The sequence below is a fragment of the Aspergillus novofumigatus genome, assembly GCF_002847465.1.
Source record: "Aspergillus novofumigatus IBT 16806 chromosome Unknown P174scaffold_8, whole genome shotgun sequence".
In the NCBI taxonomy this organism is placed as follows: domain Eukaryota; kingdom Fungi; phylum Ascomycota; class Eurotiomycetes; order Eurotiales; family Aspergillaceae; genus Aspergillus; species Aspergillus novofumigatus.
In genome coordinates this window covers 749,304-773,859 of record NW_020194281.1, presented here as the reverse complement: position 1 = coordinate 773,859, position 24,556 = coordinate 749,304, and the positions used below count along the sequence as shown (strand labels likewise).

General features: G+C 49.5%; 10 protein-coding genes across 10 annotated transcripts; 3 read left to right on the top strand and 7 right to left on the bottom strand.

The window, feature by feature from the left end:
* Positions 1-133: 133 nt before the first annotated feature.
* P174DRAFT_395621 (oxidase ustYa family protein) lies at positions 134-1,014 on the top strand (the record flags this gene model as incomplete). The annotated part of the gene is made up of 3 exons (XM_024823695.1): positions 134-263; positions 326-544; positions 602-1,014. Exons 1-3 carry the CDS (start codon positions 164-166, stop codon positions 1,012-1,014), a joined length of 732 nt encoding a protein of 243 aa, XP_024678781.1. The 5' UTR covers positions 134-163.
* A 694-nt stretch (positions 1,015-1,708) lies between these two features.
* On the bottom strand, positions 1,709-2,579 carry P174DRAFT_424373 (GNAT family N-acetyltransferase; the record flags this gene model as incomplete). Its single annotated transcript, XM_024825194.1, has 3 exons — positions 1,709-2,001; positions 2,116-2,291; positions 2,371-2,579. The coding sequence occupies 3 exons, from the start codon at positions 2,577-2,579 to the stop codon at positions 1,709-1,711; spliced, it is 678 nt and encodes a 225-aa protein (XP_024678780.1).
* A 457-nt stretch (positions 2,580-3,036) lies between these two features.
* Positions 3,037-4,582, bottom strand: P174DRAFT_290752 (uncharacterized protein). The gene is made up of 2 exons (XM_024821593.1): positions 4,288-4,582; positions 3,037-4,212 (listed from the first exon to the last, which is right to left on the bottom strand). The coding sequence occupies exon 2, from the start codon at positions 4,191-4,193 to the stop codon at positions 3,045-3,047; it is 1,149 nt and encodes a 382-aa protein (XP_024678779.1). The 5' UTR covers positions 4,194-4,212; positions 4,288-4,582; the 3' UTR covers positions 3,037-3,044.
* A 1,150-nt stretch (positions 4,583-5,732) lies between these two features.
* Positions 5,733-7,339, bottom strand: P174DRAFT_463644 (F-box domain protein; the record flags this gene model as incomplete). Its single annotated transcript, XM_024830299.1, has 4 exons — positions 5,733-5,861; positions 5,915-6,402; positions 6,429-7,154; positions 7,246-7,339. The coding sequence occupies 4 exons, from the start codon at positions 7,337-7,339 to the stop codon at positions 5,733-5,735; spliced, it is 1,437 nt and encodes a 478-aa protein (XP_024678778.1).
* Positions 7,340-10,096: 2,757 nt separating this feature from the next.
* On the top strand, positions 10,097-10,581 carry P174DRAFT_496652 (uncharacterized protein; the record flags this gene model as incomplete). The annotated part of the gene is made up of 1 exon (XM_024830889.1): positions 10,097-10,581. The coding sequence occupies one exon, from the start codon at positions 10,097-10,099 to the stop codon at positions 10,448-10,450; it is 354 nt and encodes a 117-aa protein (XP_024678777.1). The 3' UTR covers positions 10,451-10,581.
* A 4,041-nt stretch (positions 10,582-14,622) lies between these two features.
* P174DRAFT_290739 (uncharacterized protein) lies at positions 14,623-15,574 on the bottom strand. Its single transcript, XM_024821592.1, has 2 exons — positions 15,254-15,574; positions 14,623-15,204 (listed from the first exon to the last, which is right to left on the bottom strand). Exons 1-2 carry the CDS (start codon positions 15,308-15,310, stop codon positions 14,746-14,748), a joined length of 516 nt encoding a protein of 171 aa, XP_024678776.1. The 5' UTR covers positions 15,311-15,574; the 3' UTR covers positions 14,623-14,745.
* A 480-nt stretch (positions 15,575-16,054) lies between these two features.
* On the bottom strand, positions 16,055-17,855 carry P174DRAFT_463641 (glycoside hydrolase family 72 protein; the record flags this gene model as incomplete). The annotated part of the gene is made up of 6 exons (XM_024830298.1): positions 16,055-16,603; positions 16,624-16,763; positions 16,810-17,571; positions 17,619-17,644; positions 17,694-17,731; positions 17,778-17,855. 6 exons carry the CDS (start codon positions 17,853-17,855, stop codon positions 16,055-16,057), a joined length of 1,593 nt encoding a protein of 530 aa, XP_024678775.1.
* Positions 17,856-19,102: 1,247 nt separating this feature from the next.
* On the bottom strand, positions 19,103-19,673 carry P174DRAFT_515340 (uncharacterized protein; the record flags this gene model as incomplete). The annotated part of the gene is made up of 4 exons (XM_024832165.1): positions 19,393-19,673; positions 19,261-19,338; positions 19,174-19,205; positions 19,103-19,135 (listed from the first exon to the last, which is right to left on the bottom strand). Exons 1-4 carry the CDS (start codon positions 19,520-19,522, stop codon positions 19,103-19,105), a joined length of 273 nt encoding a protein of 90 aa, XP_024678774.1. The 5' UTR covers positions 19,523-19,673.
* A 1,070-nt stretch (positions 19,674-20,743) lies between these two features.
* Positions 20,744-22,034, top strand: P174DRAFT_515339 (uncharacterized protein; the record flags this gene model as incomplete). Its single annotated transcript, XM_024832164.1, has 3 exons — positions 20,744-21,030; positions 21,329-21,422; positions 21,485-22,034. The coding sequence occupies 3 exons, from the start codon at positions 20,744-20,746 to the stop codon at positions 21,644-21,646; spliced, it is 543 nt and encodes a 180-aa protein (XP_024678773.1). The 3' UTR covers positions 21,647-22,034.
* Positions 22,024-23,145, bottom strand: P174DRAFT_340572 (lipopolysaccharide biosynthesis aminotransferase; the record flags this gene model as incomplete). The annotated part of the gene is made up of 1 exon (XM_024821703.1): positions 22,024-23,145. A coding segment is annotated over one exon (1,122 nt), but the record flags the coding sequence as incomplete, so codon positions are not given.
* Between the last annotated feature and the right edge of the window lie 1,411 nt (positions 23,146-24,556).

Genomic DNA, 24,556 nt, shown 5'->3' with positions numbered 1-24,556 from the left:
ACATTTTCAGTTGAGTAACCATGATTATCCAATCGTCGACCCCATTGTGGTCTAATGCATTTATTTCATTCAAGGATACCGAGGAGGAGCCAAGCAGGTCCTACCATCTGTGCGAAAGCACAGGCACTACGTATTATGGATATTATGCCTCATAAATATCGTAATGTTTTCTGTCTCGACTGTTATCACGCTGGCGTACCATTCCCGGTCCGCCACTGGGCACCTCACAGCTAATCAAGTCTTCAAAACCGTCAATGCCTACTGTATGATCACCAGGGCGTTACGCAGTATTGCGGAAGGTCTTCTAACATTGTATTATCTACAGCTCCGATCTTAGAACGGCTCGAGCTGCCTCTACATAACTATACTGTGGATGGCTATCTGTTTGACGTGACTCATTCCCTTCTGCGAGCTGAACCCTCTGCTGAATCTAATGCAGAATGGGACCGGATAGCACATCTGGGGCCCATGATCATGACTAGAGATGAGCTCATCAAAATGGGCAAGGACCCCGAAAAAGTCGTCAAGCTTCCTTCATCATGGGGTAGGCACCGCTTGATCTAGCATGTTCGTTTCAGCCTACAGCTAACGGGGCTTCTAGGTTACGGCCACGATGCTTATATTTGGCAAACTGAAATGCAGCACAATATCCATTGCTTGAACTTCGTGCGCAAGTATGCCTACTTTGACTATTTCTATCGTCCGCAGTACAGCCGCTTTGAAGACACGCCAAAGTTAGACCGTATCCATCTATCTCATTGCCTCTATGTGCTTGTACAAGACCTCCGCTGCCAGCCTTCATTCAATGCACTTACGTTCAATTGGATGGATGGTTGGAATACTCCAGCTACGGACTTTACGCCGCAACGACAATGTATTGATCATGAACAATGGCTTCGCTGGCAGCTTGAGAACAAGGTTGTTACAGAAGGACAAATTCTTCCACGGCCAACCGATCCAAATCAGTTCATGCATGGTCCCCTCGGAATGGAACAACTGTGGGAAGAAAGTTAATCAAATAGGGAGGCTATGAGGCTAGTGTAGTTGGCTAGAATAGGCTCGGACTCAGCATGCATTTCCTATGACTTCTTTTCCTTTTTGTTTTCGTTTCTAATATTCCGGTCGTCAGTATGGAATGCTTCACTCTGGATATTCCAGGCACCTTTTGGGTCTGCGCTAGTGCTCGAGGGCAGGAGGGTCCTCATCCAAACTGAAAAGAATTGCTGATGTGATCATTGGGCTGATTGCCCAGTAAGTCGTGCATTCCTCACCTTGTCTTTTTTAACTCCATAATCAACCTCTCTGTTTTTACTCTCATTTAGGGGTAGGTATCGCAATGGCCTCTGTACGAAATTGCAATTACATGAAGAGATCATGTGTAGAATTTTGCGCCAGAGTTAGGTCTCAGTTTTGAGTTGAATCTGATAATAAGTATCATGAAAGGCTAATAAAGATCCCTATGTGAGAAAATTATTGATGGCGACAGCAATCAGACAAGAATCCGTTTGACTTTTTATTGGAGATATCTGTAAACCAATATGGTTTATTGCAGAAGGTAATACGACACAAAGAGCTCTTTCTGCCTCTGTCACATATAGAAGAGACGTCACTAATAGGCATAGTGCATGATTATTACAGAGGAGCCACAGCCACATCCAGAGCAAGAATAGAGACTAAGTAAAATCATCAACACTCCTGAATCAGACCTTCAGTCCTCGCCCTTTGCTATTGCTGTTTCCTGACAATTCTCAACATTAGGCCCCTGTCGCATAACATAAACCTGGCCATGAGCCGGACAGCTTCCATTATACTTTTGCATGTCGACACTATAAGTGCCGAGAACAACTGCCCCATGGTGTATAAATAGACCTCGCGAGGTTGCCCTTGCAACACCATACACATCGAAACCCGCACGCTTAGCGATATCATTGCGGTGAGCAGCCAATTGGCCTCCCAGTCCACGTCGTTGATAAGCCGGGTGAACTACCAAGCCTCGCCATTCTGCAGAATAGCCAGAAATTAGCTGCGAAAAAAGAAATGGTGAAAGAATCACACCCGGCTTTCGAGAGCAGCTCCCTAGTTGTCATATTCTTGGCTTTAATAAGTCCCACATACCGCCATGCTCTTTTGGATTATACCCGTACTTTTCGAGTGGAGGCGACAACGCCTCGAAAAAGTCCTTCGCCGCCGTTTCGTCAACACCGTTCGGAAGGGTAGTCTCTGCCTTTCGTTCTTTGTCCAGGATACAGTCTTGGCTCGGGTACTTCAGTCCAGCCCACGCAACAACCCGCCTAGCATACATGGCCTCAAAGGTCAGCCACCCGCTCCTTCCTGCCCTTCCCTGGAAGACAATAAGCTGGCCTCACTCACGAATACGCATCTTCAATGACGGTGTATGAAAAAGTACCACTTGATTCGAAACGTTCCTGGAGTGTCTCCTCCACAAAGTCAATCTGCTCGGGGACCGGTACACAGTGCATCATCCGTTTCCATATCGGATGGTCTTGGTAAGCGGCTACCATGACCTGTGCCATTGCACTAGCATCTTCTGAGTACGCTTCTCGTAGGGCGAAAGGCATTGTGTGTACTTGACCTCGTTGTATGGACTCAGCAGTGGATCTCCAAAGTATCTTTATGATGATACCAAATATGCGACCAATATTACCGAGCAATAGCTAGGAAAAATAAACTGCTGCACACCTGTAGATGAGAATGGAGCTGAACTGCAAAGTTGAGCTGCAGAATCGGACTCACACCTGATACCTTCACACCAGGCCTAATTTATATAAAATCAGAATAAAGCCTGTCCGAGGTGGTTATGAAGGCGCGCGTTTTCTCCTTTACCTGAGGCAAGGGATTCTCTTTGTTAGTAATGTTTAGCAGTAGGGAGGGTATATGCTGGTCTGCAAACCAGCCCTGTCTTCTGCGTTGTTTGTTCCCTTACTTATTCTTGCTCTCACTAATGTCTAGTTGCACAATTAATACACTGAATCCAGGTATGATAGAAACTGACTTGCTAACACAATAACTCCCAAGTTTCTTCATTATCTTCCTTCGTTGAACATGGAGTAAAGGTCGTCAGGCAACATTTTTCTCCCACCCTCACGCTTCCAAACCACCAACTTGTCGCATCGATCATCATACCTGATAACAGCCTTCGCACCACTTTCCTTGACCACAGAGATAAGATTTTTAATCAATATGACTAATTTCCCGAGATCCGCATGGTGATCTTCCTCCCACCTCTTAAGTTCACCACTAACATCTTCAACCTCTGGTCGCTCAAACAAACCATTCCTGTGGTAGGCACGGACAAGATTCGGAGTCTGAGATACCCACAGCTGTGGAAGAACTTCGTCAATTTTAATATGTCTCTTGGAGGTGCGTGTTTTGATTTCGAGGGTTGATTCGATCGGCACGACTTGGCCCTTTTCCAAGATCCTCAAGGTTGACTTGTCCGAGGCCGCATAGGAAGGGTTTGGAGGAGAAAGAGACAGTGATTTGAGCATGCTGGATATGTCGTCGCCGTCTTGCATTAGTTTCCTACTATCAGTCAATGCCGTTGATGCCTTTGAAGGTCTCGCAATGTATCCGTCCGTCTCATAGCGCACCAACAGTTTCATACCACCGAGCTGGTAGGAGATAATCCTATGATGCCCCGTACTTCCCTCCAGCTGGACCGTTATATACGCCTTCTCAAACTCATGCCCAAACCCCTTGCATTGACGTGGTCCGATAACCTCGAACGTCTTTGTCTCCGCACGACAGAATATAGCGGTATCGTTCGTGACCTCAACCTCAATAGTAAAGGGTTCCAATCCCCTCTTATCTAAGCTAGGGTTGATAAACGACAAGAGCTTGCGCATATTGTTTCGATCAGTCACTAGATCCACGGACCGGATATCGAACGTAGGGTGTGCGATATACAAGGCCCGAAACAAGGGTTCAAGCGGACTTTCTGCGTGGCGAGCGGCGTTCTGGGCTATGTAGATGAGACCGGAGTCTTTCTTCACCTGCCTCTGCGCGGACTGTGGCGGAGTCCATAGGGCAGGGCTACCGGGGATGGCGATCGTAGGTATAGAGGATTCAATCCAGTTGTAAGAGGATAGATGTTTGACGTCAGTGATTGATACTCTCTCCAAGAGATTTTCGGGATCTGTGCGAGAGATCTCAGCGATTTTGATAGAGGCCATAACTTAATCGCCTAGTGACCTGGTAGACGTCAAATGATGAAATGAAAGCTTAAGCGTGGGTGGCGATTCCAATCTAATAAAAGGTGAGAAATACATTGCTAAGTCGGCGTCGTTTGTCAGACAATGCATGTATGCATTTCACCATGCAAGTGACAAGGCTTCCCTGGTACAGTACAGCAAGATGCCACACCTCAGAGTCTCAGACTGCGCAGAATGGTCGCTATTATCCACATGACAATATTAAGCGGATATAATTCGCGTCCACACGACATCTTATGGACTTAAGGAAAACTTAACCTGAAGACAAGCTCACCAGCGCATCTCTTGTAATTCTCTGTTGACTAGAATAACGTATCGAAGGTAGATATGTAATTTAGAGGCAAACCAGGTCCCTTGAACCGACTCAGCCTGGTAGCGTCGCACTGCTGTCTTTCGTGACGGGGATTGGAGAGACTGTAAACTGTACTGCCAACATGTGATTCCCTGGTAGCAGCTATACATGCATGCAGCAAACAATCTTAATGCTTTCACACAGCACGCCCAAATCACAACCCACCACGTCTACGGTAAGAAGTATTTCATCCAAAACCGATATCGTCATCTCATACGATTTGATTTGTTTACTCTTCTTATCGCGGGTTGTTGTGCCTTCTTTGGATCATTGTCGTAGTTTTGACCAAGCTTTCTACATCTAGGTAATGGTCTTTTATATCTGAATTGTGACCCAAGGCAGGAGGTCAACGGAGAATTGGTACGTGGTACTGGGGACGAGATTCTGCACGGTTTGATTCATGTCTCAGGACCCATACCCCGGTTGGGAAGAGATCTGAAGCCCAGTTAGTTTGCTTTAGCTACTCCTGGTTCTCCTGGTTTAGGATGTCCATACAGGGAAGAGGTGCCATCAGTTGCACGTGCGTTCGTCGTCTGCGCCGGAAAGCTGTACGACCACGGTGATAGGCCATTTTCCCAGGATGGATTTGCAAAGAGATTACTTGAGACATCAGTTTCTTCCTTGCAAGTGACGACGTCTGTCGAGCCTGATCCTGCAACGGCTAGTCCTAGCCGAGCACAGAGGGCGACAGAGAGCCACCGGATCGAGGGAGCCATGGCGCGGGCGCTGAGAAAGAAACAAAGTAAGATGAATGAGTGACTCTGGTTGCTATCACCAACATACGCCCTTCCGGTATGCACGAAGTGATCTTTGTCGAGGCTGAGGCAGTGCGAGGGAAAAGAATAAATCGGTCCGTGGCCCACTTGTTAGAGAAGAATCGGTAGCCTTGTCTCAGGGTTAGTATCTTATATCGAGTACATGAATCTCAAAGGAGCGCCAGCTCTTGCCCGAGCAAATAGTCACAATGGGTCTACAGAGCGACATGAAGATGCGAGAGGTGTTAGGTCCGTGTCGGTTATGCATCCAGACGCACATGATCAATTCAGCGATTAATATAATTCGAGCTATCTAGCATAACCGGTATAGTAGGCTCAATCTCCTGGAGACCGCGCCAAATTCTAAATAAACTAATCACCCTCCCACAGATATCACATGGATTTGAGAAGGAAGGCATTATCTTGTTTATACCATTGCACAACATCATCCCACTCATCCTCAACGTATTCAGACCGCTTCGTTGTCGTCCCGGAAATTCCCAGGTCAATCATCTTGCGGTTCTATGCGAGCGTCAAGCAGGGCAAGAAGGCGAGGGAAATAAGCACAGACTCACATCAACTACTGCAATGACCTTTTCGACCTTGTCCAGGGAGACAGAATATGCAACCGGCTCTTGTTCGTCCTGGTAATGTGCCTCAAGACCAACATGGAGAGTGTCATCAATGTCGTCAAACTCCTCTCCACCATGGTATATAGCAACGCCGTGGATCCCGTTCGCATCTTTGAGGTACACGATCCCACGTAGACCGACGACATCCATCGTCACCCGAACACCTGGATATGGCCACTGCTTATGGGCATCGAAAGGGCCTCTACGTTGTTTTCGTGCATATTTCTTGCGTGTCATCCGCTGCGCTCCAGGCGTAGAGTAGCCAAGCATGGCGCTGGGACGACCATCATCAAAGATAAACTCGATCCCGGTGATGTTCACTTCTCCTGCTTCTTGGAGCGCAGATATAGCAATCTTGCATAACGACGATGTTATCTCGACGGACTCAATGAATGTGTTCCGACGGGTGGTATTGTGATAATGCTGCAGGGCTGGACTCCCCGGAAGTCGGGCGGACGTGGCCTCCCATGGTGTATAGCCGAAGCTGTGTCTCGAAGCCAGCGCAAGGTTTCCCAGGCCCGAATCTCTATTTCAAACCAATCACTACAGTTCAAACGGGCAGTGCAATGGTACAGGAGTCTCCAGTCGATCCCATGATCGCCCTCCGGCGGGGAGAATCTCCGGACTATGGGGCGGAGAAAGCCACGTTCTCCGTCGATGGCAAATCGCGTTCTCCAGAATTGTGAGCTGGCAAAAAGTGGGATTGCAGCTCGTGTCACACGCCGTAGGTCTAGAGCCTCCTTTGTCTGTAGCACGCTTGATATAATCACAAGAATGTCAAATGAGAGGTGTCCGAAACCATCTATTGGATGGCTGACGGGCCTTTGCGCGATAATTGACAAGGGCTTGGGAGGGCTTTTTGCGAACCGCATCAGCTCTTCCAGACTCGGAAGGGGAAACCGGCCAGGGAGGATGGGGAATTCATGTCGGTCGTCTTTCGTTCCAACCCACTTACATAGACCTATCCTGCCTGGTAATGAAGCATATGAAGGAAAGGTATAGTCTCTCGGGAGTGGTAAACGCTCCAATGCCTCAAAGAGACTGGCCAAATGAAGTTTGTCAGGGCCGAAATGTTCCAAGAGATGATCCCAGCATGGCTGCTCATGAAAGAGATACACGTCCGTTCCATTCTGTATCTCACTCCCGAGCGACCTATACCAGGGGTCCTGCCTGGGATTGGTCACTTTCACCCCACTCGGTGTGCAATAGACTTAATCAAGTTGAATGTACTTATTAACATAAAGCTTCTGATGAACAGTCAGTGATCGACTCACTTGCTTTGAGCCACTTATCCTCCCCCTCCCTGAGGCCGCAAACCATGCAAAAAGCTGGCTCGGGATGAGAACGCAGCTTTCCTGCTGAGAACATGGTTGTTTGGTGGAGAAATTTGATAAAGCCATAAGCCACTGTCCGAGGCTGCTCAGCGCGATAGATATAACCTTCCCCCGCCCACCCGATGCAATAATACCATAATGTTTATGCCAACATGTACTCGTCACCAAGGGGCCTAACCCATATCTTCGCAATATTGGTCAGGCCCTTGGCGACGAGTACATGAACCATGGTTGTATTCACCATGTTAGGTGAGCATGCACCCAAGGATCAATACACAATTTCAATTCAAACAAAGGAGTGACTTTAGAAGGAAAAAGAGTGTGTAGGACATAATAAGTCTTTGTCACCTGCTGCAAAATCAACAGGATACTACTTAACTACATGTCTACAACAATAGCTGACTAACCATAAGCTGAGATCTATAATACAGGCGTCCATTTCCAATTTTCCATTTCGTGTCTCTTTTCCGTCTTTCCTGCGATATCGTCGTTCCATCCTTGTGCCGTGACGTGAGTATAGATATGTTCCATTGCTAGCTCCTTCGGCATTGGGTCCAGAAATTTATCGATCTCCTCGCGCCAGAAATAGTTCTGCGGGTTTACATAACAAGCAGTAGTGTGTCGCCAATATGACGGATACCATTCAGCTGTTTCCCAGTCAATAATACCGATAATCCGGTCTCCACGAGCTAGAATATTCAAGCTGCTAAGATCACCGTGCGTAAACTCAGCGGCCAGCTACTCTGATGCTGGATGATGAGGTCTTGTATCTCCGGGTCAAGATCCGGATGCATTTGCATGCCCTCACGTAAATGGTTATGAAAGGCTTGAATACTACTAAACGGTTCAAATCGCAGTGAGTGTACCTTGTCGAGTTTGTAGTGTGACAGATGCCAAAGCATCTAATTGCATGCGGTCACATGATCAGGGTGAGACATCAGCAAGAGTCGAGATACACAACCTATACCTCACATACTCACCCTAGGTCGTCCTGGTTGTAAACTGTAAAGTGGTGCTCACCCTTTACTCACCCAGGAGACACCTAGCCACCTATTGACTGTAGAGAAGCCACACGCCGGCCGGTTAGTAGTTGAGCGGGTGACCACCAGCAAACCCAGCTGTTGTATTTTTTTTCTTTTTATGTTATAGGGCGATGCCATCAGCTGTCTAGACACAATCGATCGCACGCTCTCCTCGGCGTTGTCAAGACCATATCAAAGCTAGTTATGATCCCCGAGAACCGATGTCGGAGCCGGAGCCGAGCCGAGCTGATCTGCAGGCCGACGTTCGGGAAGCAACCAACAGCTGTCTGGGCAGTGGGTTTTCTGTTACGAAGGTCTGCCAAGCCATCAGGTATGAGAGTTCCTGTATTTGTCTGCGAGTCGGAATCTGCTGAAGGGGCCGCGATCTGGGGGCCGGTTTTATGACGTGGGGGTGTTTGGGATGCTTGGCTAGATGGGCTTGTAATGGAGCGGGGATGCTTAGGTAAGATATTATGGGTAAGGTTAGATAGACTACTCTTGTAGAATGCTTGCTTTGCTCCGTCATATGTACTTCAGTACTTGTCTCCTATGATATACTTGCATAATGCCAAGCTTCCCGGTTGCACCAGCGACCAGCGACCAATGACGTCAGGGGTGTGGCCTTGATGTATGTATGAGGCTATTGAGGTCACCTCAACTACGCACCATCATAGTATGTCCCTAGATCCCCTAAAATTAAGTCTGTTGTTGTTATGCATATCTGAACACCTACTCAAGTTTAAACCAAACCCTTAAAGAGATACTGGTATCACATTCCTCCCTCCATGACAAGTAACCAGCATACCTCTTGTTACTCATCGGGACGAGGCTGCCACGTGGAGATCAACACAATTGAGTCATCCTGACGTTCGTGCCCCTGCATCCTACCTGTCTGAAGTTGTATCCAGGAAACTGCATACAGTGAGGTCATTTTCTAACATGTTGTTGGACACCCAGACTGTTCCTCTGGTATATCCAGGGGTGAAAACGCACATACATCTATGGATTGAGGCTGGAACTCCTCTGTCATAAGTCGTAGTTCACAGAGAGACGGACCCACAGGTGGCCAAGAAGGGTCTAATAGTCGAACCTGAAGAATGATAGGCATAAGCCGTACACGAGAGATTATTCGCCTTCAGTCTAGCCACACCCACAGTGAGCACAGGCCATGATGTCGGCTGGAGGCGAAACGAACTGCCAATAGACCAGTATCCAGAATGTATCCAACAAATCCACAGACAGAAATGATATAAGCGGCGGCAAATGACACTATGAACAATAAAGAATTACCATGACGCGGGGATCATCCATCAGAAGTACCCTTTATCTCAAAGTAGGACCAGGCACAATTTGAGTAACTTGAATTAGGTGTGATATCACGAAACATGGCAGACTCGTCCAAACCCTGAAGAGAGTAGAGACGCTGACTGACAGCGGCATGATGGCATCAAGCTCATCATTGGCAGGAAAAGACAGCCAGGATCAGCAAGAGGGGCCGCGCCATGGATATGATGCTGCAAGCAGATCGCTACCCTGTTTCGATTGGCGCAGATTACGAATGCCAAGGGCTGCTATGTATACAGACAAACTAAGGTAACCTGTGGCGTAACGAGGTCGATGCGTTCTGAGGTCTGAGCCTTTTGAGGACATGGACGTTGAGCTTCACGAACTAAGCTATAAGACGGACACATTCGCAGTTTATCTTCAAGCTCATTCAATTACTTCTTCTCAAGACAACATCTTTAGCAGCAACAGCGACAGCACACATAATGGTCCCTCTTCACCCATCCCCTCAGCCGGCAGCATCTGCCAACCAGCTGCCTACCCTGCACTCGGCCATCGCCGACAGACGATCCGCCTCCTATACTTCGCAAGCCAACGACCATGACCACGACTCCTCTCCAGCTAAATACGTCTCCCCCGGCAGCAACATTGACATCCAGATCCGCGAGTACCACAACAGCATCAAGGCCACCCTGACGGCGCTGCTGAATGATCAACGAGTAAGAAAAAACCCAGACCGCAGCAAATGCATCCAGTCCTACCTTCTTGAAGCGGAGAGGAACTTACGAAGGGAGAAGAGAAAATCGATCGGCTCGCGTCCGCCTGATCAGAAGCTATAGCGCCTTAAGGTTGTTGGGGGAAGACATATTGAGATGGGGATGAGTGAATGGTTGGACCATGGGGACTGATGTCATTTGGTTTTTGATGACTTGCGATTTGCAATAGTTCGGAGTTCAATGGCGCTATGGTCGACACGAACATCATGATGTGACTTCACCATCATAGAGGCTGACTTTTCTGACGTATCTTGGCTCTCTTCTAAGGAGGAGTTGCAAGTATTGTAAGATGATGTAAGTTTGATACAAGGGGAGTATCACAAACGACGAGACATGTCAGTCCTGTCATAGGAGGACAATACAAGCCCACAATGTATATGAATAACATCTCAAGTTTCGGTAGGCATGTAGCAGGCACTGCCCATACTACGTGCTACTCTGCTTACAGATGGAGAGTTGCATTTGAACCTCAATCAGCGCACCTCCAGTAGTACATCCTGGCGAATTAGTCATGAAGGCAGCCCAATTGGCAACATGAGATATGTCTTCGCCATTTCTAATCCTTGTATGTATCGTCAGGATTGCTTTTCTCCTCCCCATTATCAATCCTCAAGCGGGAGTCCACCTACCGCCGTCATCTCCTGGCAATAATGGCCACCGATTGTGGAGAGACGTCGCCTCCGGTGCCCCATTGTGCTTAGGAGCCCATCAAAAGGCTGATCGCTTGTCATTGCCCTAATAGTCCATACCTATTGCATCCCCGCTCTTCGGTCGAAAGGCATGGCGATCCCTAGCTAAACCACTGTAGAATGCATCATGACATGATGTCTCATTGATAATTGCGCACGGTTGTACTCCAAGGTACTTTTGATACAGTGGATCCATCTCTACGTGAGCTTCTGTGGGCCAAATCCTTTGTAGGAAGCAAGCGTACCTCTGATGCCCCGCTATGCCTCACTTTCCCCTTGGCTCTGACTCTCAGAACAATGACGTAGAAGGACTTTTCGCGAATGCTCCTCGGCGGGCCCCCAGCAGGCTGACAAGCCTGCGATCAATGCGGTCCAGCTTGCTCGGGGGCCTACCATGAGGAGCTGTGTATGGATATGGCCATCTGACAATGACACAAAGGATGACGAAGGTGTACTCGAGAATGCGCTCCACAATGTTTGCTTCACTTTCTCTGGACTTGGCCCTTTTTGAAGCCACTCGCTATTGGAATGCTCAGAGGAGCTCATCATAGCTGTAAAGACGTGCAGTATCTGGATAACCGCAGAATTCTGAGCGACGTTGAGGTTTCATAAATGCTGTCTTATCCTTCTTTGCATAAGGCCAGCACAGAGCAATGAGACTATCCTAGCGCAGCCATCCGAGTGTACGCCCGCAATGCGTAGATTAGTAACCCCGTTTGATTGACTTTCCGACACCTTCATCGAGAGATTAAACGGATTGTTACTTTTTATCATCTCTCGGCCGGAGATCGGCATATGAGTAGTCAGTACCCAGGTTGGCTTGGTCAGCATCAAGCTGAGACTTGCACAATCGGCCTTTAAGAGTTTGAGTTTCAGTCTGGATGCCGTCGGATAGAGGTACCGGAGGAAGGTGTGACGGCTGGAGTCAAGTTCTCGGACCTACAGGTTCTGGCTGTAATCAGCTACGCAACACTTGGTTCAAGTGTGACGGCGTCTATTCCTATGAATGAAGGCTAAGTCAACTAAGAGCAGGTGGGGTTACTACAAAGTATCTCGTGTATGTCTGGATTGTTAAGGAAAGCAAGCTATATGGGAAATCTAAGACTACTTGAGGCTAGACCTGAATATGAGTATTGCTTCGCAAATATCTATAAATTGATAGTATTTCAAGTTGCATTCGGTCGAGTCCAGGCGAGTCCAAGATAACCTATCTTTTCTAGTCCTTAAATAGGAATAATTTCTACCTCCTTAGTATTATTAGTAGTATCTAGGCTCCCTATTCCTACTCTAGAGGAGGAGATCAATGTGGAGGTTTATAAGGGTAAGGTAGTTTAAATATCAAAATAGGTTAACCACACCCAATCCGCATGGATATGGGTATATCCATATCCGCAATCCCACCCGCATGGATGTTACAAGTCTGGTGGATCAACCCATATCCAATCTACGACCAGTCCACTTCAGTTATGTCTACAGATATGTCTACAGATATGTCCTTCACGTGCCAATAATCAATCATATCTTATGGAAATTGAGATATACAGAAACAATACCCATCATCAGAAGCCAAGACGTTTGACTCCAGCACCCAACAGGAGTTCTTCTATATCCCTATGCCCCGTTGAACTGGCCAGATCAAGAGCGGTTCTTCCATTCTGGTTCTTTATTCGATGATCTGCTCCTGCCCTCAGCAAGGCTCGCACAACTTCAATATGGTTTTCATTCGTGGCAACATGCAGCGGAGTCCATCCGTCATCCTGCGCCATGTTTGGATCAGCCCCGGAGGCAAGCAGGAACTGGGCTATTGTCGCCCGGCCGTTGCTCGCAGCAATATTCAGCGGCGTCCATCCAGTTGCCGACTTGGCAGAGATGTCAAGCCCCTGTCCAAGGAGAAGCTTAACTATTTCGAGTTGGTCACTTTCCACTGCGCCATGCAACGCCGTCCAGCCGTGGATGTTCGTGGCATTCTTGTGTGCACCGCGTGCTAGAAGAGCCTTTACCGTCTCTGGATAGCCCTCTCGCGCTGCAATTCCTAGGGAAGTCCATCCGCCATCATTACGTGTCTCGATATCCGTCTTTCTATCCAGCAGGGCTTCGACCACGGCCGTGTGCCCATTTCCAGCAGCGGCGGTTAGCGGACTCCAGCCGTCATCATTGCGGCTATCGACAGCGGCGCCGTGTCTTAGCAGCAATTTAACTACCTCCAGATGGCCATTGCACGCTGCGGAATTGAGAGGGCTCCAACCACCCGAGTTACGGGTTGCGGAATGCGCCCCGCAGGCGAGAAGAGACTGAACTGCTTGAAGATGTCCCCTGGCCGACGCCGCATGCAAGGGCGTCCATTTGTCCTCGTTCGTCACGTTGATACCTGCGCCAGCTTCGAGGAGGAGGTCAACGATAGCGTGATGGCCGTGCAGTGCCGCTGAATAGAGTGGGGTGTGGCCCCGCGAGTCCGCGACGGAGTGATCTGCGCCATGCTTGAGCAGCGCAACTGCGATCTCAAAGTGCCCTTCGCCCGCCGCGCTGTTCAACGGCGCCCAGCCCGTTGAATCGGGAATTGTGACATCTGCGCCTTTAGCAAGGAGCAGTTCAACAACCGCTAGATGGCCCTCCGATGCTGCCGCGTTGAGGGGGTCCATTTATTCGCCGATACTCGGGAGGTGTCCGCGCCGTGGTCCAGGAGAATGCGGACCACATCAGTGTGGCCGTCCTTTGCGGCATAATACAACGCCGTGGCGCCGACTTCACCAATGCTAGCGTTGACATCGGCGCCGCGCTTGATGAGAGTCTGGACAATTTCTGCATGGCCTTCAGAGGCGGCTGATGCTAGTGGTGTCCATCCACTCGTAGTAGGTATGCTCAAGTCCGCCCCTTGATCGAGCAAGTACTCTACAACATGGAGATGTCCACTCTGAGCCGCCACGTTCAGCGGGGTCCACTGCTTTGGATGTGTCGTGTCTGATATGTTCACTCCATTTTCGACAAGCACCTTTACCGAGCCTAGCTGACCCAGCTTTGCAGCGGAGTAGATTGGGCTTTGCCCGTCCACAGATGGGACGTTTGGATCCGCTCCGTGATGCAAGAGCGCAAGCACCGCGTCGGGATGACCAAATGTAGCGGCTGCGTTGAGCGGGGTAAACCCGTCCTCGTTGCCAGAGGTGTAATCTGCACCGTGCTCGATCAGGTACTCTAGGATTTCCGTGTTTCCCGAGACAGCAGCCGAATATGCAGGCGACTGGCCGATCTCACCGGTGGCAAGAATGTCCTCACCAGCCGCGACCAGCCTTTTGATCTCTTCAAAATCCCCCTCGCGGGCTGCCACGTTGAACGGAGATGGCCAGGGGCCGTCGTCTTCGGAGTCAGCCACGTCTTCAGACGCCACGGCCTGTGCGTACGAAGGAGGGGGTGCGGAATCATGGCCATCTTCGTGATTCATGGCAGGTGCCGATGGTGCCATGGACACAAACGTATAAAATGACTTTGCGGAACTGACTAGGCTTTCCATGGCGACAATCATATCCTGTTTTTCAGCTGTCTCCCCACTAGACACAAAAGACAGCTTCTTCATAGATTGTACAGCCGCCTCGAGGTCCTTAATCTCAATGTCCAAGACAACAAGCGACGATTGCTTCTCTTGGGCCGGTGCATTTTGTTGCAGCCGCACACACCTCAGATGAAATCAGCACCCATACCAACCATATTCAAACTCCGTTGCCATGAAAACACATACATGTTCATCATAGTGGCGCCAACCCTCAAAGCCTTACGGTGTGGTTCCAGGCGGCCGCGATACGCAATAATCGCGCTGCTATGCAAGCCCAATATCCACGCCTTGGCGTAAACCTTGAACAGCGAGCGCTTCTTCTGCCCGCCCTTGACAATAGGTTCCAGCTCTTGCCGTAGCCGCTGGAGCGTGACTCGGATGTTGTCTAAGTTAGTCTGCATGCAAGTCCACATCCCGAAACTGGCAGACGGGTGCGTCATCAGGATGGAGGAATGCGCCCTCCATGTGGGGATGATCTCATCCAGGACGAGACAGATACGACTTAGGTCATGACCTGCGTTTGAGATTGTCATGTCCCCATCTGGAACGTCATCACGCAGAATTCCTGACGTGAATGAGATGATCTGCCGCGGATTAGTGTGTAGTCATGAAGATGTTAGCCGGATATAGTACCTCGTGGCAGGATGCTTTCAGGGCAGTCGAGCTGCCCGCGATCAATAACGGGTCCATATCTAGATCCTTTGTTAATTTCACTTCCTCAAGAACGTATGTCCCTTATCAGCCCTCTCACAGAGATCCCTCAGGAGAAGAAATCGAGTAAAGAGGGGGGGGGGTCTCGTATCCCAACTTGGCAACCACGTGACCGGTCCAAGACCAAATGTCGATCCTTCTCGTATAGAAAAACATATGATTGGACTGTCCACATTGCGGCTGTGGTCACAATGGTAAGGCTATTTGAGGCTCTAGTTCTCCGTCAGTCATTGGGGAATCTCATTTGCTGCACGGAGAATCATTGGTTGATAGACTCCCCGGAGGGTCTATATATAGCGGTCATGTCGACGTTATCGTCAGAGCGTCTTTGGCATTGTCCAGCTATTGACAGATGGCAACAGCAAGAAATATATAAATATAGAATAAACAGGATCAACGGTTTAATAAATTATATATTGATGTCACCCCCCTCATTTAAGAGTGACTTAATAGAAGGTAGACGCCCTTCGTGTCACAGGACCTGGCTGTCCCTTGGTACATCTGTTGCTTTTCCGTTGAACTATGTATGCTACTACTATTAGCGGAGTTCAATGGATTATGAACAGCATATAGACTCCAGCTGGAATACAATGAAAAGAATTGGACATGTGCAAAATATCACAAAGAGCGACAGAAGTGAAGTCTATATATGAAGATTACACCCTCGAACGAGAGCAATGCACTTCAAGCAAACCTGCTCCATATCCTCCAGACAGTTACCGATTATAGCATGACCATGCCGGCTGCAGTCAGAAGCGCAGTGATGGCGTACACACCAATCTCCAAGAAGCCAACAGTCACTGCAGTGCCGCGCGTAAGAGCAACAGCCGCACCAGACGAGCTAGTCGAAGAAGCAGACGAGCCGGACGAGTCAGCGGTGCCGGTAGGCTTGGAAGTGACGGTGCCAGTACCCGCGGTGCCGGCCTCCTTCATGAGAGAGCTGCAGGCACCAGTCGCCTTGGTAGCGGAGGTGACAGTGGCCGAGCCACCAAAACTGCACGCGGAGGACGCAGAGCTCTGCTCGGAGTAGTACTTGTTGAGGAGGAAGTTGAGCTGCTGCTTGGGGGTGCACATGCCGTAGGCGCCGTAGCTGCCTGTGGTAGCGTTGCGAGCAATGCCGGTGCAGTCGGTGTAGCCGCAGATAAGACTGAAAAGGTCGCTGTAGTCGTCGCTGCTGACGGAGTCCTTGACGACACAGGAGGCGGCGTTGCTCATGCAGGTGCAGAGCTGCTCGTTGGGGGTTGGAGGGAGGGGACTGGCGCTGGCGAGCCACTTGCTGTTGACGGTCGGACAGCTTTGCAGGGCCGTGTTGGTGGGGTGTAGGAGGCCTTATTGGTGCCGGATGGGTTGGCGTTGTTGTTGATCTGGCTAGAGTAGTACTTGAAGTCGGCCATGGTGCTGACACTGGTGCTGTCGACGGCGGAGACGAGACCTGGACGGATCAGTTACGGCCAGATGACTGGATTCAAGAGACTTACCATAGTTGTTGTCCTCCTGGAAATACATGTACACGATACCACCAGACCAGACATCGTTCATCTTGTCTCCGAACAAGGTCTCGATTTCGGTGAACGTGCGGGGAGTGACCTCGTTGCAACCATACTCGGCGAAGAAGACAGGCACGGAGTAGTTGCGGAACTCTTCCGTGCGAACGCTGTACCCGGACTCGCTGTAGGAAGAGTCACCGCACCAGGAGTAGATGTTGTATCCCCAGAAGTCGATAGACTCGTCACTTGACTCGCAGTCGAAGTAGTTGGCCATGTTGACGCGGATGGTGGAGTCATCGTTGGTCGCGTAGCCGACTCCCATCGAGCGGTATCCCTTCTCTTTAATGTACGCCTTCATGTCCCGTACCGCTGCCTTGACGAAGGCACTCGCATCGGTGGTACCGACGGTGTTAGAAACTTCATTGCCGGCAAAGAAGCCGAGGGTGTTGTTGTACGGTGCCAGGGCGTCAATCACGCTGGTGTAGCGGCTGTAGAGCGTGGTCTCCCAGGAGGGATCACTGCGGTCAATCGCCTCCGACGGGTCAGAGAGATCGGAGATGACATAGATGCCAGCATCGGCCAACATCTGCATGCACTCCGTGTGGTTGGCGGTGGGATCGATGGCGTAAACACGGATGGTGTTGGTGTTTAGCTCCTGGAAGACGGGAATGTCACGCTTGCACAGAGTGGCGTCCGACAAGGGGTCGATATAAGTGTTGCTGCCATCAGTGGTACCATTGCTCGAGTAGTCCTCTGTTGACGTTAGCTTCATGTGAGGCATCTAGATGATGATCACATACGTTGGTAGGCAATACCACGAATGTAGCTGAAAGACTTAGCACGAATCCAGAAAAAAATAGATGGAAAGTCCTTACAATTGAGTGTTGTTGCTGGAGTAGAAGAACTTGGACCCCTTCAGACGGTTAGACTTATTCCTCAAGAGAATGGGAGAGAAAGACCTTGATGATGATAGGGTCAATATCAGCCAGAGCACTGCCCAAGAGGCCAGCCCCAAGGAGAGCGTGGGAAAACTTCATGGTGTCGAACCTATCCTCTCAAATGAAATGGAACAGTCGTAGATATCAAAGACTCTACTACCGAGTAATGAATGACAACAAAGACAGTAGGAGAGAAAACGAACGACGAGGCACAGAATATGTCCAGTAGGTTGACAGCCCGGGAAAAAGAAAGCTATAACAACGACCAGGAGATTGCCATCGAGACACACATCGTGAGCTATCCCTCCGCAGAAGTATTATTATTAGCAGCCGGCCTCACAAAGGGGGTGTACTCTTCACCCCCATCGAGTCGGCCGACTTTTTTGCTGCTTCTGCGATGCCATCAACGGCCCCGCTTTGGGCAATGAACGCGTCAACACTGCAGTAAGCCACTCCTGGTCCGGTCGTCAAGCGAGGCGCCGGCAAAATGAAAAGCGACGACACAGCAGTCCGGCTCCGTCCATCGTCCAGTATTGGTTCGTAAATCCGAGCTAGAGATTAGAGTTGATCGAGATGATGCCACTATTGTGATGGTGGCGGGTCATGATGGACTGACTGATGGAGCTGTGGCTACCACCATTAGCGGATGCACGATTCAAGAGTAGGGATATCATAATGAATCCGGATTTACTCACTCTTAATTGTCCTCCATCGCCTTGACTATCATTTGAGCGAATTTTGACCAACGGTTGACCATGTATCGAGTGGTCTGTGGTGAGTGTTCAGAGATCAAACTTGTGGGCCTGTTCCGTCGGAGGACTTTATCCCCGAACGAGAATCATCCACTGCCGGTCTTACGGTGGAGCACACTACGACACACTCGCTGCAAACTAGAAGTGCTCATTAATGTTAAACTGTGCCGGACATACGCCGGCGAGTTCAAGCTTTGTGGATGTGCAACCGTTTGATGGTAGCTCATTTCGATTTATTGTTCTAGTCCAATGCAGACTTGATCGACATATAACTACTTTTAGTTCCTGGTAGGTTAGGGAATAGTGGCCTTGCATCGGATACAGTTGTTACATGCTGTACCATGCGTGTCTGATTGAAGAACATAATTGATGTCTTGCGGTTGAATCGAATGTCACTGTTGATTTCATGATATGGACAAGCTGTAGACTCCAAGACTTGTAATGTACAATCTCGCTAGAAACAATTCATCGCACGTGTCCGTCCTGCATAATTCATGTCGCAATATACCAATCCTAAACACCAGAGGCACCGCCATATACCAGAGGCACCGCCATATATCCCATTCCAATCCCAATCCCAATATATCACATAATTCACATTTCTCGGCGGCGAGCCTCAATGGCGGCCTCGAACGATCGGATGGTATCTAGCGGTCGCTCGAGACGGGCCGTGTGGGATTGGACCGGTCGGGATCAGCTGGATCTCGTTAGCATTGATGATTCGCATGCAATGAAGCCAGGAAAAGACGAACTGATGACGTTTCCATCTTTGTCGCGGTGCTGCATCGATCGAAGCGAGAACATTGGACTTCCGGATACCGCTTGATTGACTTTTTCGGAAGCGTTAGTATATATATAACACAGGCAGATACAAGGTAACGGACTTGGTTGAGCTTCAGTCAGAGCCTGATTGGGATCAGCTTTGCTAGACAGAGTAGCCTTCTTGTAGCTCTCGCGCGAGCTGATGGATCCGTTGCGGTCGCTGGAGGCGCGTGAGGAACGAGAGAATCCCATATTGAGTATGGAGTAATAGACTGGACACTGTTTGACAAGCGACTAAGGTATAGATAATAAAAGATAGTGTTATTGATAGTTTGATGAAATGTGGAGATGAAACGAAAACTAGAGGTGTCAAATTGATGGCGCTACTGAGGTCTAAATTGCTAAAGTATGTCGGTGCTGAGGGCCTCAGAAACCCGGCGGGCGTCGCACGTATAAATGCCAGGGCCCATCCTGGCACTTGTGCCTGACTGCCTCAGGTACCAGGTACCGAATCCATTTTTAGAAGCGGAATGGCCAGTGACGCTCTTGCACCACCGATGGTGAAATGATTTGCTCATTTTCCAGTACAAGCGCATGACATGTGCCTCGATTCCCGGTACTGGCCATGACGTTGTCTGGTCCGATTGTCCGAGGAGGGGAACTGTTTCACTTGGTCTGGAATGTGATGGAAGAATGTGAATGGTCCCAATCAGGCCAAGCTTCCACTAATGAAAGACACAATCGATGATTGACAGAGCTATGCAGCCAATCACATGACAGAGATGCCAGAAACAGTAAAATGGGGCCACGTAAGCAGAGGGGCTGAGGCAGTGGCAAACTGCAGGAACAGCCGGAGACCACCGGCCAGACTCTGATCCCACGGTAGGCATCAGCATTAGATTTCGTCTCCTTCCTGTTCCTGACAAGATCTAATAAAGATCTAGATAGGGGGAACTGAACTAATGGAAGACAAGAGATTGTTTTCTTGGCCCATGTATCTGTCTCAGAGCACCACGCGTAGTTGTTCTTTGACAGTGCATGTGATGTACTTCTTTCGGCATCGCCGGATGCTGCCAAGAAGGCTGACTCTTAAGGGCACGTGATTTTCCGATCCTGTACATCTGGGAAGTTTCATCATCATCCGATTGCAGCTGTGGAGCAGACATGATCAATCGTCAAAGTCGCGACAGTTGCAAAGCTGATCCTGCTGTACAGACGGGCTGTCAAAGGACCATCATGATGGCTTCTAAGGTGACACTTGTTGCATCTCTTATTGGATATTCTGCACGACTACCTCTAGTATCGGATGAATAGAGGGGAGCTAATTTGTATAGAGTGAGATTTCAAAGATCCATGGTATGAATCATGATCGTCAGGTCTATGACGGGATTCTACGTAACCAACTACAAACCAGTCCTGCGATTCAACTGCGAATCAAGCATCTACCCGAATGACCAAGATTAAACTGATACAATGGTGCTCACTAGCATTTGCATATGGCGCAAGCGAGAGTCAGCGACCGACCCCCTCACCATCGCGGTAGAGAAATGGGAAAACAATCTGCAGAAAGCCAAGTGCCCCCAGGACCACCTCCCTTTCCTACTATCCAATCTCGAATTTGCCGGGAAAGCCAGAATCCTGTACAAGGTAGCGACTCGAAAGGGTCTGCCATATCATCTCTTCCAGCACCCCGATGACGCCGAGAAGATAGGATGTCAGTGTCAGCCTGCTGGACAGTCTGAACTCACTCGTCTTCTATGGTATTTCTATATCACCACAAGGACCACAGTGGCAATGTTAAGGGCCGGTGCGCTGAAATGATTGTACATGACATTATCAGCCGATTTTTCGGTCAGGCGTCAATCCTTTTGGAGGGAGTCCTGCGTTCTAGAAGGAAAGAGCTCCTGCTGTGAGTCTCGCCCGAGGAGCCTGCAGAGCTTGAATCGGTCATAAGCGAGATAGAGGATTTCTTTGAGAATGCAAACAATGATTACCACGGATTGTGCCGCGAGGGGTGGCAGCTACAGGAACACATGCAATCGGGACACCTGCGTCGAGCATTTTTGGTCTGGAGATCAAATCCAGAATTGGTACTTATGCGACTGGCTCCGGCGGGAATGTGCCAGCCGCGGAGGCTGCTGTGAGAAACCGCGTGCAACCACGCGGGTGTTTAACAGGGGCCACTGTACTTTGGCGTGTTCATGTTGCGTTCAGACTCATGGGGTACCGGGTGACAACGACTATGACGAGGAACTGGACAAGCTCGAAACTTTCTTCGCCGAGAAAGACAATACGTATGCTCGCCGATTGCTCCGGGCGTATATCTGGGGTATGGATGTACTCAATGAGATTGTAGACGAGGAAGAGTCCGGCTAGGAGGCATTGGCAGGTAATACAGATTCGGAAAAATCAAAAAGAAACCGAAGCTGTGGTGACCTGGTTGCTTGAGATCCTTAAAAGGCTTCCTCTGGTTTGTTACTCGATTCTTGGCTTTCTCGCTTGTGCTGGATTATCCTGGAATTATTGAGGAGTGATTGAATGTTCTTTTGCTCTTAGGCGTGATAGCTGCCTCATTTGTTTATCGTCCTCTTTCCCATAATTCTAACCTCGGGAATGACCGAGTGCCCGGTCATAACGATTTATGAATATCTATTTCTTCACTCAGAACTGTGAAAGAAAATGGAAACCCTGAATGTCAAGGATGGCTTGATGATCGGCGTTTATATACCTGTCGAGACTATCTTGCCAGCAGAGTAAAACTGCCTAATTTGATCTATCACAAATCGAGCATCGTCCAAAGTCATGGCATAGTATATCGGTAGGCGTACAAGGCGCTCACTCTCCCTAGCCACCACATCTTCATCCATAACATGCCGGTGATTCATACCAGGCCCTATCTTATGAAGAGAACTATAGTGAGGCAACACACTAATCCCAACCCCCTTCATCGATTCCATGAACTCCCTCCGTTCCGCCATATCCCGGAGCTTAATCCAGAACATCCGAGCGTTATGCTCCCGACCCGGCGGCAAAGCTGGCAACTGTATGATCCCCTGCGTCTCCAACCGCTCCAACTCCTTCCAATAGAGATTCCAAATCCGATGGCGCTGGATCTGAATTTCCTCTGCACCCTCCAGCTGACCCCATAGATATGCAGCCTGGAGCTCACTAATCGCATAGCTCCCCCCGACCAACTGCCACGTATCCACGCTCTCATCCGTACTCCGAAACGCCACGTCGTGGTTCATGCCTTTATTCCAGATAATCTCCGCACGCTCCATAAGCCCCGGGTAGTTAATAAGGAGAGCACCGCCCTGACCCCTAGCCGTGATATTTTCCCCCTCCTGGAAACTAATACACCCCAGCTGTCCCATCGTCCCGACGGCACGGTCTCTGTACATGGAGAAGAGCCCCAGTGCCGCGTCCTCGACGACGTAGATCCCGCGCTCGCGCGCGATTTCCAGTATCTCGCCCATGTCGCTCGCGAAACCGGCGTAGCAGACTGGGACTACCGCGCGCGTGCGATCGGTTATTGCCTCGCGGACCTGTGTGGTGTTGATAGTCATCGTCTCCGGGACGATATCTACGAAGACCAGCGAGGCACCGCGGAGGAGGAACGCGTTCGCGGTGGATGGGTGGGTGTAGCTCGGCAGTATAACTTCGTCGCCGGGTTTGAGGTCGAGGGTTAGTGCGGCTAGGTCGAGGGCTGCGGTGCATGAGGGTGTCAGGAGGACTTTCTTGCAGGAGAGGCGTTGTTCTAGCCATGACTGGCACTGACGGGTGTATCTGCCGTTGGTGAGAGTGCCGTTTTTGATGGCAGTGTTGATATACTCTATTTCGCGGCCGGTGACGGCGGGGAGGTTGAAGGGGATGAGCTTCTGATGCTTTGGGGGGCTGAAGATGGACATGGCTGGTTGTTGTATCCTGTGCTTTGAGCAGATGGGGGAGTGTGTTTGTTGTTCTGTAGGAGATGATGTCAATTGAACATAGTCGGAGTGCTGCGGTGGAGGCGATCCATGGTTGACCAGAGCTTAACTGTTATAAAGTGTGATGTGCCACATCGCTTTGGATTCACTGCAGGGCCCCCTGGTAGCTAGGATCAAGACTGTGAGGGGTCTGCTGACTGTTTTTCTTTAGGCCAGTGCAAGGCCGATGTGATTGCTTGAGCCTCGTCTGTCCATTCTCAATACTGGAAGACCAACCATGACGGAAAAGTTCCCGATTTTTCAGTGCCAAAATGCTTTCGACCGTCTCGGTGAAGTCTCGCTTTGAATGCTGTCGTCTGGAACAAGGCGTTGCACTCGTAGGCTGGTTCCTGGGTATATTGTGGCTGATACGCCATACCATCGAGGCTTTATGCAAGAGGACAACCCCTCTTACATCAGCCTCAAAAAGAAACAGACAAAACTCTCGAAGACTTCTATCGGCCGGATGCAATCTATTCCGGGAGATATTCTCTCGTTGGTGTATGACAACGCTGTTCTCTTCAATTGGGCTACCGGGGAATTTCTAGGAAGACAACTAAGGTTACCGAACGTAACCTACTTTGGTGAATGACTGAGCAATAATACATTATCATTCGATTTGGATTTCGTTAAGTCAATGAACGGGCAATGACTGTCGAATACCGACAGCGCTGGTATAATGTCTGTTGAGTGAGATGGTATGCTTTGGCTGGTTTGACAGATATATATGTGTACGCTTTGCAGATCACTGCCGGGAACTTCCAACAAGTGGTTCGAAAGCCGAGTCAGGATCTACCAGTTGATCTTATTTGATATTGGCGAAGCTATTGACTAAACCCTGTAGGATTTGTTTACTGAAGGACGCGACTGTTCTATTCTTAAACTATTCTCAACCTTCCCTCCTATGCAGACTGACTATCCGCGCATATACGCGCTGCCTACAAAGGATCGAAGCCAAAAACAAGTAACGAGAGTAGCTCAGATACCGATGTTCAGCATGGTGAACATCTAGGACAAGGCCGTGCGAGAGTGGCCAAGGTGTGAGACAATAAATTCGAGTCTTAAGATTCATCATGGTGCGCGGCAATGCATTACGCGGAATTCCCGGTCCAGCATTGCCGTCGTAACGGCAAGTATGGTGAACCATACATGCAATCCTCTGAAAGCTGGATTGATGCCGAGGGTCGGACGAAGAAGGAGACCGTCATTGAATGCCAAGATCACAGGAGGCGCATACATACCGTGAAACCGGGAATTGGCTCGATCTCACCGAATCCAGCGCCGGCCGGATGAGAAGGCTCCGACCATGTCTCGAGTCGAA